Source organism: Rana temporaria, chromosome 2, assembly GCF_905171775.1.
Source record: "Rana temporaria chromosome 2, aRanTem1.1, whole genome shotgun sequence".
In the NCBI taxonomy this organism is placed as follows: domain Eukaryota; kingdom Metazoa; phylum Chordata; class Amphibia; order Anura; family Ranidae; genus Rana; species Rana temporaria.
In genome coordinates this window covers 229006622-229021925 of record NC_053490.1, presented here as the reverse complement: position 1 = coordinate 229021925, position 15304 = coordinate 229006622, and the positions used below count along the sequence as shown (strand labels likewise).

At 38.5% G+C, this 15304-nt stretch overlaps 1 protein-coding gene across 1 annotated transcript; it reads right to left on the bottom strand.

Moving 5' to 3' along the window:
* Window positions 1–11531: 11531 nt before the first annotated feature.
* LOC120926525 (toll-like receptor 7) lies at window positions 11532–15000 on the bottom strand. The gene has a single exon (XM_040336516.1). It carries the CDS (start codon window positions 14929–14931, stop codon window positions 11797–11799), a length of 3135 nt encoding a protein of 1044 aa, XP_040192450.1. The 5' UTR covers window positions 14932–15000; the 3' UTR covers window positions 11532–11796.
* Window positions 15001–15304: the final 304 nt, after the last annotated feature.

The window sequence follows — 15304 nt, the reverse complement described above, 5'->3', positions numbered from 1 at the left end:
GGTTCCCCACCCCTGGCCTAGCCAGTCTCCAGACCCTAATCCTATAGAAAATGTATGGATAGAGCTGAAACTTCGAGTTGTCAAGCAACAGCCAAGAAACCTTAAGGATTTAGAGAAGATCTGTAAAGAAGAGTGGACCAAAATCTCTCCTGAGATGTGGTAACTTGGTAACCAACTACAAGAAACTTCTTAAACATCAAAAAGTGAGCATGTCCCCACCGATCACTTAGACATTGATATCTAATGGGTCTATAAATAGTCACATCCGTAAATTAAGGATCACCACCGTAGCCAAAACAATGCATACAAAAAAGAGGTGGAAGTTATTCCATGGGAAGACCAAGGGATAACAAAGGGGCTACCAAGGCAGTGACGGACAATGATATAGATATAAAAAGTTTAATAGATATTGCAAAATTACAAGTATATAAATAAATAATGAGATATCAAAAATTGCTACCATTTGAGCTATAAAGCTCTAATTACAAGCCTACTTGCAGCGGCCGGCCAATACTGCACTGATGAACCTAGTTCATGTGAAGTGCAACAAAAACCACATGAAAATCACAAACAATAGTGACAGATTCTTAACCCCTTCTCACCCAGCCTATAGCAGGATGAAGTCTGAGGGGTGGCTTTCCCATCATGATCATGCTGTCTAATCAGCATCTTGATATGCCACACCTGTGAGGTGGATGGTTTATCTCGCAAAAGGAGAAGTGCTCACTAACACCGATTAAGACAGATTTGTGAACAATATTTGAGAAAAATAGGCCTTTTGTGTACATAGAAAAAGTTGTATGACCACGCATTTGTCATTCAAAGTGCGACAGCGCTGAAAACGAAAAATTGGCCTGGGCAGGAAGGGGATGAAAATGCCTTGTATTGAAGTGGTTAGGAATACAGATTTAGAAGATGTACTACAGGGAGTGTTTAATAAAGCCCCAAAAAAGAGAAGCATCAACATCTAATTGTTTTGAAAGAATCCACAGAATACAGAGAACAAACAAATCCCCTGGAGATTTTCCAAGGGATGTAATAGCAAGATTTCATCACTATGAAGTAAAAGAGCAGGTGTCTCAGACTACAAGACATTCCACAACCATGGATTTTACTGGAACTAAGCTACTTATTTTCACAGATCTATCACCAGAGACATTAGCCCGTAGAAGAGCACTGAAACCTTTAACAAGCAATTTACAAGCAAACAACATCACTTATAGGTGGGAATTCCCAGCTTGTCTGATTGCAAAGAATCAGGGGGTCTCATTGACCCTACAATTCCCAGAAGACCTAAAAGAATTCTGCAGTAAACTTGGTTTACCATACATACACATGGAAAACTAGGAAAAGAGGCCGCCGGGCTGGAAGAAATTAAAAGACCAAAAGTGGAATAAAGTATAGATCTTTGAAATGCATTAAAGTTGAAAATAAGGATGTAGAAGAATTCTGAGTAGATGAGATGGAGTGTAATGGCATGTAAAGGAATCGCTTGGGGGGGTGGGGGACATGAAGTGGATATGCCCACTTAGACCTCCAGAACCACTTTTAATTATTGGAGATGAGGTCTGGGGGACAAGATGGGCATATAAATGCCCTATTGGAAGGAGGCCGGGTGAGACTCAACATTGTTTTTCAATGTAAGGGGAGGAAGGCGGGAGGTATAGGTGTGGAGGTGTATATGTTGTTAGTCTTGTTTTTTGTTATATTGGTATATTCCTAGAATCAGAGGAAAACTTTCCCCTTTTTTCTCCTATCTTTTTTTCCCCTATCATTCCTACTGCAAAGTTCATAGTGTTTCCTTTTAAAGTATGGCGTCCTTTAAAATAATTACTTATAACATGAGAGGTTTAAATAACCCCAATAAGAGGCATCAGATATCTCAGGAGTTTAAATAATTTTCAGCTAATTTCGTTTTTCTACAAGAAACCCATCTAAAATGGTGATCAAAAATTAGTTTGGGATCTAAAAATATCCCCACATGAATGCACAGCTACTCTCCTAATAAAAGATCTAGGGGGACAGCAATAGGGTTTTATAAGAACACACTATTCATATTGAAAGCAATGGAGTTTGACCACAAAGGACAGTATTTATTCACCAAGGGATCCTTATTTAATACCAATTATACCTTGGTAAATGTATGCTGTCCTAATACACGTCCCTCTGCTTTCCTGAAAAAGGTCTTAAATAAACTAGAGGGAAGATTGATAGTGGTGGCAGATTTTAACTTTGTTTTTGACCCAGCTTTGCATACTCAAACACTTTCTCTGAGGTCAGAGGGAAAATATTTAAAGGCAATTAAACAAACATATTTTACATATTATTCTTTAGTACATTCTTCATATTCTAGAGTTGACTATATCTTGTTAGATCATCAGAATTCAGCTCTTAGAAGGGTTATTAAAGTTAACCCTCTCAGACCATGCTCCAGTGGAGACTGTCTTGGAGTTAAAGGACATCCCCACTGGACAGAGGTCTTGGAGAATAGATTAATCTCTTCTACACAATTCTAGGATAATTGAGGATCTAGAGAAGGAAATTAACTTTTTTTTTTAAAGAAAATAATAGAAAAAATATTGCTCTGACTGTACTCTGGGAAACTCATAAAGTTTATATGAGGGGGAGGCTGGTAGCAGAGAGGGCTAAGAGGAAAAAAAAGATGGCAAGCCCAGAAACAATCCATTCTACAAGAAATCCAGGCTCTGGAACAGTTACATAAAGGACTACACAAAGATTAAATAATGGCTATATTAACAGAAAAGCGAGAGGCATTGAGGGACTTGATGGAGCAAGATACTAAATGGGCATTCACTAGGACAAGTAAAAAGTATTATGAAATGGGAAACAAGCCTGTGAAATTGTTGGCAGGGGTAATTAAACCTAAAAGTAATGTGAATTATATAGCAAAAATGAAAGATAAGAAGGGGGAACTGAAATATTCTACAAAAGATGTTACAAAGATTTTTCAAGAATATTATCAATTGCCGTATAAAGTATATATTATACAAAATCCCGATGATATACAACTTAGAAGAAATAAAATAGAGCAATATTTAGAAAAGGCAAAGGTTACCGGCTATATAAGAGTAAGGATCTATTAAAGCGGAGGTTCACATAAAAAGTGAACCTCCGCTTTTTGGATCCCTCGCCCCTCTGGTGTCACATTTGAAACCTTTCAGGGGAGAGGGGGGGTGCAGATACCTGTCTAAGACAGGTATTTGCACCACTTCCGGGTTCTGACTCATGCAGGAGTCCAGCCCCGTCACGTCACCCCCCTGCTGACATCGCGGGTGCGCTGGACAGGTAAGTGTCCATTTTTAAAAGTCAGCAGCTGCAGCATTTGAAGCTGCTGTTTTTTTTAAAAAAAATTGGGTGGACCTCCGCTTTAAGTTGGACATAGAAATCTCAAAAGAGGAAATAGAACAGGCAATTAAAAGCACCAAAGCAGGTAAAAGCCCAGGTCCGAATGGGTATACCTCACTATATTATAATTTTTTTTTAGGAACATTAGCTCCCTACTTTCAGCTATATATGAACTCCATAGGGGAGGTGGGGAAATATGTGAAGAAGCCCTAGGGGCTCATATAACTCTACTAGCTAAAGAAGGGAAAGATCCAACACTGTGTGCCAGCTATAGGCCAATATCAACAAAGATATAAAGATCTACGTGAGGATATAGTCCGAGAGGCTGAAGCCCTTTATGTCAAAATGGAAAGAAAAAGATCAAGTGGGTTTTGTCCCTGGGAAAGAAGTGAGGGATAATGTAATAAGAGCATTGCTTTTAATCCATGGGGCCAAAAGGGGAAAGAAATCATTATTATTTCTGACAGTAAATGCCGAAAAGGCCTTTGACAGATTGGACTGGGAGTATAGGCTTTCGACATTGAGACATGCTGGCTTAGGTCCACGTATGTATAAATGGATAGAGGCATTATACTCCAGACCAACGGCTCAGGTACAGGTTAATGGGACCCTCTCAGGAACCTTTGTGCTCTACAATGGTACACGTCAGGGATGCCTACTTTCGCCTTTACTTTTTGTTCTCTCTAGAACCCTAAAAGTGACACTTTTTTTAAAAATAACAGTGTAAAAAAGAAAAATAAAAGGTAAAATAAATAAGAAAATATTTTTAAAAAATGTAACGCGCCCTGTCCCGACGAGCAGAAGCGCCCGCATATGAAAACTGTGTTCAAACCACACATGTGAGGTATCGCCGTGATCGTTAGAGCGAGAGCAATAATTCTAGTCCTAGACTCACTCTATAACTCAAAACATGCAACCTGTAGAACTTTTTAAACGTCGGCTATGGAGATTTTTAAGGGTAAAAGTTTGACGCCGTTCCACGAGTGGGCGCAACTTTGAAGCGCGACATGTTGGGTATCAATTTACTCGGCATAACGTTATCTTTCACATTATAAAAAAAATTAAGCTAACTTCACTGTTGTCTTATTTTTTTTATTAAACAAAGTGATTTTTTTCCAAAAAAAGAACGCTTGTAAGACCGCTGCTCAAATGCGGTGTGACAAAAAGTATTGCAACGACCGCCATTTTATTCTCTAGGGTGTTAGAAAAAATATATATAATGTTTGGGGGTTCTAAGTAATTTTCTAGCAAAAAAAACTGTTTTTAACTTGTAAACACCAAATTTCAGAAAGAGGCTCGGCCCTTAAGTGGTTAAATAAAATTAAGCAAGATCTGATGGGATATCCGGTGGATAAGTTGTCTTGGTTTGGCAGGATAAATGTGATTAAAATGGTGACTCTACCAAAACCCCCATATGTTTTTTAAACCCTCCTGATAAACATCCTCAAGGCCTACCTTTAAAACTATTATGCCGCGTACACATGGTTGGAATTTCCGACAAGAAAAGTTTGGTGTGAGCTTTTGGTCCGTGTGTAGGCTCGGACTTTTTATTTCGGAATTTCCGACAGCAAAAATTTCAGAGCTGGTTCTCAATTTTTCCGACAAGAAAAGTTCTTGTCGGAAATTCAGTATGAAATACCGACGCAAAAAAAAACATGCATGCTCGGAATTTCTCGGAAGCATTGAATTTCATTTTTCTCAGCTCGTCGTAGTGTTGTACATCACCGCGTTCTTGACGGTCGGAATTTTGTGTGACCGTGTGAATGCAACACAAGTTTGAGCCAACATTCCGTCTGAAAAAAATCCACGGTTTTCTTGTCGGAATTTATGATTGTGTGTACATGGCATTATATTATTGATTAGGAGATTTATATGGAAAAACAGAAACCCCTCGCATTTCCATTGAGATATTGGTTAGACCGAGGTCTAGGAGGGGACTATAGCTCCCAGATTTTGAGAGGTATCATGAGGCAGCAGTGCTACGGAGGACAATTGATTGGATTTATGGTACCCTTTCAGAAAAATGGGTATCTTTGGAACGAAATCGAAGTGGAATATGCCTGGGTCAAATAATCTGGGTACCAAGGCAATACAGGGGCCTTCCAGGGGACGCAGCTCCAATAACAAGGGAAACGTATAGAGCATGGGATAGCCTGTTTAAAAACAGGTTATGGTAATAAAACCGTCCATTGATTGCATAAGCTTTAACATTTAAGAATGTTCTGAATGGGAATACCCTCTGTTCAATATCTGAATTACGAGACAGATACAGTGTCTCACCCTGGGATGTTTGGTAATATAGGCAACTCTAACATTTTGTGGACACCCTCCCAAAACCCCTTTGTTCTATCAGGGAGTTTAGCCCATGTGAAAGACTCATGAACCAGGAGTGGATAAATGCACATGGGATATCTTGTATGTATGGGATGTTGATCTCCCCCTGGGCCACCATGTCTTCTGTAGAGTTGGGAACTTGAACTAAATCAAACCATATCAGAGCAAATGAAATGTAAAGTTATAGATTATATACATTCCACATCAATAGATGCAAGGATAAAAGAAATTACTTATAAATTGTTAACTAAATGGTATTATGTTCCAGCACAACTTCATAAGATCAACCTAGAGTTATCATCGTTGTGGTGGAGGCTTGAGGGCACACATGCCCATATATGATGGCACTGTCCCCCTGATTCAACCATTTTGAAGAGAAATATTGAAAATGATTAAGAAGATTGGTGGTGTTGAGATCAGGCAGGATCCCTGGCAGTGTTTGGTCCACGCTACGGGTGAGACAAAGAAAACATATAGAGCAGCAGTGGTTCCGTTTTTGTTGAAGGCAGCAAAAGCCCTAATTCCAAGACAATGGAAACTAAAGAAAATCCTGTTAATAAAGGATTGGTTTAGGGAAGTAGATAAAACCAGATTGATGGAAGAACAAATATCTTTGCAAAATGACTCCAGACAGAGATTCTATGGAACTTGAAAAGGTTGGCTTGAGTTTAAACAATCTGGGACTTACTTAAGCTATATGAGGAATTAAAGTATTGTTTGAGGGCCCCCCCTTTTTTTCTCACTTACTGCAACGGAGGAGTGGAGTTTAAAGGGGGGGGGGAAGGGGGTATAAAAAGAATTGAGGAAGGAAAAGGGGTAGGAAAGGGTGCATGGAATTAGGGTGGAACTAGGGTGGGGGCCTTTGTGCAGCCATCTTAGGACCCACCCCATAATCCAATCTAATTTAATTAAATATTTTATAACACTTTAGGTTCACATGGTTAAAATGATTGGGGTATGGTAAGTGGGATGTGTGTGTTCTTTTTTTTCTCTCTCTTACTGCACTGCAGGAGTGGAGTTTAAAGGGGGGATATAAATAGAATTGGGGAAGGAAAGGGGCGTGGAAAAGGGTGCAGGGAATCAGGGTTGAACTAGGGTGCAGCCATCTCTAGACCCACCCCCTAATCTAATTAAATGTTTTACAACACTTTAGGTTTACAGGGGTAAGAGGATTGGATATTTATGGTAGATGGGATGTGTGTGTGTGTGGCCCCCCGGGGTAGTAAACCCCCTCTTTCTCTCAAAAATTGAGTATATGGCAGGGGGAACCTCAGAATTGTATGTCCACTTATGGGAGATGGGAATACTGTATGATTTATATACCTTAGGAATGTTGTGTATCATGTTTTTGTGATTTGTTAATGTTTTGTAACTAGTTATGTATTCTTGTATGTCGAGATCTTTGATTGTTATGTAATAAATATTTGTCTTTTCTAAAAAAATTCAAATAAAAACAGAAAAAAAATTGCTTTAAAAATGAGTTTGCATATATTTTTATTATTAAATACAATCTTTATTTTACAAATAAATATAAATGACAAAGTGCTTTCATAACATTTTTTTTTTTTTTTTTAAAGAGATCACTAAACGTTATAAAAAGAAAGCCCAATACTACACAGCTACAGTGCCTTGAAAAAGTATTCATACCCCTTGGAATTGTCCACATTTTGTCACGTTACAACCAATAATGTAAATGTTTTTTTGGGGGGGATTTTATGTGACACAAAAAAACACAAAGTGGCACAATTTTTTTACAAATAAATATGTGAAAAGTGTGGCGTGCATTTGTATTCAGCCCCCTTTACTCTGATACCCCTAACTAAAATCTAGTGGAACCAATTGCCTTCAGAAGTCACCTAACTTGTAAATAAAGTCTACCTGTGTGTAATTTAATCTCAGTATAAATACAGCAGTTCTGTGAAGCCATCAGAGGTTTGTTAGAGAACCTTAGAGAACAAACAGCATCACAAAGTTCAAGGAACACACCAGACAGGTCAGGGATAAAATTGTGGAGAAATTTTAAGCAGGGTTAGGTTATAAAAAAAATATCCCAAGCTTTGAACATCTCACAGGGCACTGTTCAATCCATAATCTGAAAATGGAAAAAGTATGACACAACTGCCGTCCACCTAAACTGACAGGCCGGGAAAGTAGAGCATTAATCAGAGAAGCAGCCAAGAGGCCCATGGTAACTCTGGAGGAGCTGCAGAGAGCCACAGCTCAGGTGGAAGGATCTGTCCACAGGACAACTATTAGTCAAGTACTCCACAAATCTGGTCTTTATGGAAGAGTGATAAGAAGAAAGCCCTTGTTGAAAGAAAACCATAAGATGTCTCATTTTCAGTTTGCGGGGGACACAGCAAACATGTGGAAGAAGATGCTCTGGTCAGATGGAGACCAAAATTTTACTTTTTGACCTAAAATGTGTGGTGAAAAACTAACATTGCACATCACCCTCAACACACCATTCCCACTGTGAAACATGGTGGTGGCAGCGTCATGTTGTGGGGATGCTTTTCTTCAGCAGGGATAGGGAAGCTGATCAGAGTTGATGGGAAGATGCAAGGAGCCCAAAACAGGGCAATCTTAGAAGAAAACCTGTTAGAGTCTGCAAAAGACTTGAGACTAGGGCCGAGGTTCACCTTCCAGCAGAACAACGACCCTAAACACACAGCCAGAGCTACAATGCAGAACTGCTTAGATCAAAGCATATTCATGTGTTAGAATGGCCCAGTCAAAGTACAGACCTAATTCCAATTGAGAATCTGAAAAAGTAGATCCTGCACTACTTTTGGCGATTTGAGGTACGACTTGCATAGACGTCAGCACCTGAAGTCGCACTGACATGCAGCTTTGAAATCGTGCAATTTCAGATGAAGTCACACGATTTCAAAGCTGCATTCAATGTGAACGAGGGGTAAAGGTATTTTTTTTAAATTAAAATATAAATCATGTTATACTTACTTGTTATTGCACAGAACAGCCATGAACCTCCTCTTATGGGGTTCCACATCAGTGATCTTGGTTCCTTCTCTTCTCTGTGTGCCCCAATAGCAGGCCACTTGCTATGGGGTTGCACATGCATGCTTGCTCCTGAGCTGTGTGTCAATAGAGCTGCACTCTATAGATACACACAGCGTGGCTTGGCCCCACCCCTCTGCACAGCATTTGATTGACAGCAGAATGAGCCAACAGCTCCCTCTGCTGTCTGGGGTCCTGTGTGAAGAGGAAGAGAGGAGAAAAGAGATCCAGCCATACACAGCGCTGGATTGATTGAGGACTCAGGTACGTATTTGGGAAGGAGGGAAAGGACAGCAAGTCGAAAAAGTTTTTTACCTTAATGCATGGAATACATTAAGGTAAAAAAAACATTTTGGCTTTAGAACCACTTTAACTGCTTTAGCCCCGGAAGATTTGGCTGCTCAATGACTGGGCCATTGTTTGCGATACGGCACTGAGTTGCTTTAACTGACAATTGCGCGGTCTTGCGATGTTGTACCCAAACAAAATTGACATCCTTTTTTCCCACAAATAGAGCTTTCTTTTGGTGGTATTTGATCACCTCTGCGGTTTTAATTTTCGGCGCTATAAAAAAAGACTGACAATTATGAAAAAAGACACAATATCCTATTTTTTTGCTATAGTAAATATCCCAATAAAAAAAAAATATTAAAATGTTTTCCTCAGTTTAGGGCAATATGTATACTTCTACATATTTTTGGTAAAAAAAAAAAAAATCACAGTAAGCGTATATTGATTCGTTTGCGCAAAAGTTATAGCGTCTACAAACTATGGGAAAGATTTATGGCATATATATATATATATATATATATATATATATATATATATATATATTTTACTAGTAATGGCGGTGATCTGCGATTTTTTGCGGTATTGCGGTGGACACTTTTGACACCATTGAGATTTACAGAGCGATCAGTGCTATAAATATGCACCGATTACTGTGTAAATGTCACTGGCAGGGAAGGGGTTAACTCTAGGGGCAATCAAGGGCTTAACTGCATTCCCTATTGTGTGTTCCAACTGTGGGGGGATGGGACCATTTAGGAGAGATGACAATTCATGGTTTCTACTTTGTAAAAACACACGTTCTGTCATCACTCCTCTGACAGCATGGGGATTTGTGTGTTTACACAAACCCCCGTGCTGCCGCTTGTACATGAGATATCACATGGCCGGTTCCCCACTGTGCAGCGGGCGCACGCCTCCAGCAGCAGTGGCTCCCCTGGGCAAGGCCGTATATGTACGGGATTTCGCCCAGGAGAGCCATTCTGCCTCAGTATATCTGCATGAGCCGGTCGGGAAATGGTTAAGAACTGTATTGGTAGTGTTTCGAAGTTGTGGGGCTGATATGCAATGAGCAATTTTGTCATTGGCAACAACTTGTCAGCATTGCCAGGATTGCTTGGAGACTACTTATCTGTCCTATGGAATCATTCCCTCTGTGGCCAGACCAGTTAGATGTCATTCTCTCGCTGCTTCATTGCTAGTGAGCAAGCTTCTGCAGCACCAAGGCCTCTGCAACACAAATTCCCCTGTAAAGTGCAAAGCCAATTTGCCCCATTATATTTGGGTTATGTTATATTACTAGTTTAGATTTTAACAATATGTAGAGGACTATTGTCTTGTATTTTAAAGGAGTGTATCCTTTTTTGTACCTGAGCAGCGACTGTAGAGTATCTAATTATACTGTTTAGAGGAATTCTTTTTTTTTTTTTTTAAATGATAAGTTTACCTTTGTAAAAAAAATAATAATAACAAATGCACATATTTTTTGTAGGAATAAAAATGTGCATTTATAAAAAAATTTATGAGATCAGCAGATTGCGGGTGCAATGAAGGGTTCTTGCAGGCAGCGTAAGTTCAAGCTGTCTGCCAATACCTCATAGGAACAGGAAATTACATAATTACAGGAAGACTCAATGAACTATCTAGAGTGCTCAACAGCGCCCTGGTAGTTCATTGAGAACTTCAGGCTTACAGCTGCAAAGAGTGTTGGTACTTGTATTTTTCACATTCACAGAACTCTGACACAGCCGGGGGGAGAAGATCTCCTGCTCGCTGTCAAAACAAGGGATGGGGGGTGCAGGGGCTGCTGCTTCTGTAACATTTTACATGTTACACCCTGTATATGGGTGTAACATATAACTTGTTACGAAAGGTGAACTTATCCTTTAAAGCAGCATAAATGACTTTACAATGAATAAACTTGAAGTGCTAAAATTTTTACTGCAATGGACCGGATACTGAACATGACCCAGTTGCCTTTTGCACTTCATATTTGTTAATACTCAAAAGTTATACTTATGACTTAGGCCCCGTACACACCATAGAATCCATCCGCAGATAAATCCCAGCAAATGGGTTTCAGCGGATAGATCCTATGGTTTGTACACGCCAGTGGATCTTTTTCCGCGGATATATCTCCCCTGGGATGGATTCCAGCAGATCGGATATTTGCTGACATGCAGAACATATCCATCTGCTGGAGTCCATCCCAACGGATGGATCCGCTGGTCTGTACAGACTCACCGAATCCATCCGTCCGAAGGGATCCCCCGCATGCGTCGTAATGATTTGACGCATGCGTGGAATTCCTTATATGACAGCGTCGCGCACGTCGCCGCGTCATAATCGCGGCGACGGCGCGACACGTCATCGCAAGAGGATTTCGGCGCGGATTTCAATGCGATGGTGTGTACACACCATCGCATGAAAATCCGCCGAAATCCACGAGAGGATTTATCCGCGGAAACGGTCCGCTGGACCGTATTCACGGATAAATTCTATCGTGTGTATGGGGCCTAAGAGCTAAAATGACATGTACTAGCTAGATATCAAAACTTAAATAGGCATTGCAAGATAATTTAGAGAACAAACTCCTTTGATAAATCATTATAAATTATTCTTCATTCTGACTCACAGGAAACAAGTTTAAAAGATGTAAATATGAAAATAAACCCCTTTAAATACACTGAAAGCTAAAAAGGCAAAAGTCGTTTCATTTGAGTTCTACACCATTATCGCACACCGTAAGTCCTTCAATCTTTGTTGATGTGTGAAACATACGGTGAATTATATATTATCTTTAAAAAGTTTATCGTATGCCATTTTGTTATCTGTTCTTAATGTATTTTTTAAACAGTTCCAAAAATAATTGTGGGAGTTAGGATTAGTAGGCCAGTGTAAAACAGAGTTCCCACACAACCTCTTCCTTAGCTGAAGGTACCTAGTTTTCTGTAAAGTTTTCTCAAGCAATATAAAAATGATGACATCAACTTTTTCCTCAATAAGACGTTGGTGTGCTATGTAGAAGGCTGTCTTAAAATGTCCACTTGTAATATACTTATCTGTAAGCACAAACACAGTTTTTCGACTGAGCTGGATACTTTCTGAAAGATTATCCAAAAATGGTTTTCCGGGCAACCAATCTCTTTCTTCTAAACACAGGTTGAACATTTTTTCTTCACTTGTTTCAAGGGTTTTAATTAACTCTTTAAAAATCCAGTCTGAAACTGCATAATCTGTAGTATCATAGACAATAAAAGCATCATAATAAAACTTTGGCAATTTCTGATATCCCTTTATCTTTGCTTCCAGTAAGTGGTAGGTGTACCAAAAATCCCAGTAGAAAAGGTGACTTGATGTGCAGACCACCAGTAAGAAGATCACAAGGGAGGATGAACAAGAAAATAAAACCAAATTCCAATGTTCTATTCCACAGGTATATAAATCCAAGAATATTAGACTCTTTCCTCTGTGTGTACCAGGTCCAGCGCATGACACATCAGGTACCAGAAATGGGATAGTGACATTTGTGCTGTTTATCCAGGAGACAAACCAAACAAGTTCACAGTTGCACTTAAATGGGTTGCCTTGTATAACCAGTATCTCTAGGTTTGAAAGAATGTTATCAGGAAAGCTGGATTGACCAATAAAACTGATTCTGTTGTAACTTAAGTCCAGATATTTCAGGCTGACTGCATTTCTGAGGAAATTTGTAGTTATAGCTTTTATTTTGTTATTGCTTAAAATAAGTGATTTAATAGAATGAGTGCAGTTAGATAGTTCATATGGCACAGCAGTCAAATAATTGTTGCTAATATCTAAAATTTGAAGCTTTTCTAAAAAACATAGCATTTCCCAGCTAAAAGTCCTAAAATTGTTATTAGCCAGACAAAGTTCACTAAGATTGGCAGGCAGGCCCTCGAATACGGTAGGAGGAATAAATGTTAGTGCATTATAGGAAATGTCTAATACATGCAGTGCTGTTAAATTTTTAAAGAAATTTGTGTATCTTGTATCTCCATCTCTCCATAAAATATCTAAGCGGTTTCCTTTGAACTCTAGGGTTTGGATTGACTGGCTAACCATTTCATAGTTGGTTGAAGTTGATATTTCATTCCAGTTCATCATCAATTTCTTTAGGTGTTGTAGGTTGGCTGTGAAGTTTAGCATATGCGTTATCCCTTCAGCTAGGAAATAATGTGGGTTGGAGCTAAGATCTAAGACTTCCAATTCGTGAAGTTCCTCAAATGCACTTGAATGGAGAAGATCAATGCGATTGTTCGAAAAATCTAAGTATTTTAAATGTTTTAAACTTGCAAATTCTGTTCCATTCAGGGCCTGACTAATTACATTACCTGACATATTGAGGCATTTTATAAAACTAAGATCTTTAAAATCACTAGCTCTGATGAAAAAAATGTTGTTTTGGCTTAAGTCCAACATTTGACCATATATTTGACAGTTCTCAGTAGCAAATTTCTGAGACTTTGATTCCTCATTAACATTAAATCTACAGTGATGGGCTTCCTCATCATAGTTAAAATAATGGACATCTCGAAATGTTGCATAATTATATTGTGCAGAAGATGATTTGATGTTTGAACAAGATGAAACAGTCAGCTTATCTGCTGGGGAAATTTTATTATTAGCAAGTGATATTGTTTTTAGTGAGCTAAAATTCTGAAACAAGCTAAAGTCCACCTCTTTGATAAAATTTGTACCAAGATCCAAAACAGTAAGATTTTTTAAATCCAGCAAAGGTTCAAGGTTACTTTTCCTCAGTTCTTGAAAGACATATCCACGAAATCGCAAAATTTCCAAAGATTTTAAACTGGAAAATGTTTTGGGTAACTGCAGAACTGGTGGATATTGCTGAAGCTCATAGTTGAATGAAAAATCTAATGTTTTTAGTGTTGGTACATTCTTCAAAAATTTTGCTTCCCTAATTTCATGAGCTAGAAAATTTTGAGAAAGGTCAAGTACTTGAAGATTATGAATGTTTTGAAACCATCTACTGGGGATAATGCGAAGAGAGTTACTTTGCAAACGAAGAGTGTGTAAGCTTTTTAGTGAATCAAAGGCATTTTCCGGTATAAAGATTGGAGCATGGTTTGGGCATGGAATACAAGGGAATGGAGTATTGTGACATCGAGGGCAATTTCCACTTAGGTCAAGAACTTCTAAGTTGGTCAAGTTTTGAAAATCAAATTCATGGACTGACTGTATTCTGTTATTATAGATGTATAGTTCCTTGAGAGTGACTGGAAAACTTCCCGGCACATAAGACAGGTTGTTTCCTTTCAGGGATAAAAGTGTTAAATGAGTTAAATCTTTGAATGCTTCTTTTTCAATGTAAAAACTGACATTACATGGATTTCTGTAATAACAATTCTGCCCTAAATATAACATCTCAATATTGTGTACTTCAGAGAGATTTTGTTTGTAAATTGAAAATATGCTATTAGCTTCAAGACTCAAAATTCGTAGGTGTGGTGGTAGGCCTTTTGGGATCTGTAAAAGTTGATTACCATCCAAAAAAAGTGACTGCAAATTATGTAGTGAAGCAAAACTACCATCCTTAATCAATTGTTTCTGCTTACAAATGAGGTCCTTAGGACCTAACTTTATTGGAAGACAGTTACATTTAAATCCAATTTCAACTAGCTGGCTAAAGTGGGAAAATGAATCTGGTGTGATTTCTTCAATATGGTTGATATTTAGTGTCAAATTTGTGGTGTTTCTAGGTATTTGTGGTGGGATTGCCTTCAGACTTCGATTAATGCACTCTACAGCAACAAAGATTCCATCTTCAATTACATCACAAGGTAAACTTTTAGGGAACCAACTGGCTGCTAACAGTCTCAAACAAAAAAGCAGGGAGCAGAATAGGAATGGTAATCCTGATGTATGTACTGAAAACATCTGAAAATAAAGAAAACATAATATTATTGTGACAACTACAAATCCTGCTGAATCAAACAAAACTATCCACTGTTCAATAGTGAAACATTACATTATCCTTAATATTTAAACATTCACCGTTCTATAAAAAAAATGTGTTAGTAGTATGACATCAATGTTTTATTACCTTTCAGTTTATTTTTATTATTTTAGCTATGTGTAAAGTCGATGTCTTGGTTATAAACAATACTGAAACATTATCAGCTACAGCTTTCTAAATTAATTGAAGTTTAACCACTTCAGCCCCGGACCATATTGCTGGTCAAAGACCAGGCCACTTTTTGCGATTCGGCACTGCGTCACTTTAAACAAAAAGAATGTAAGATGATGAAAC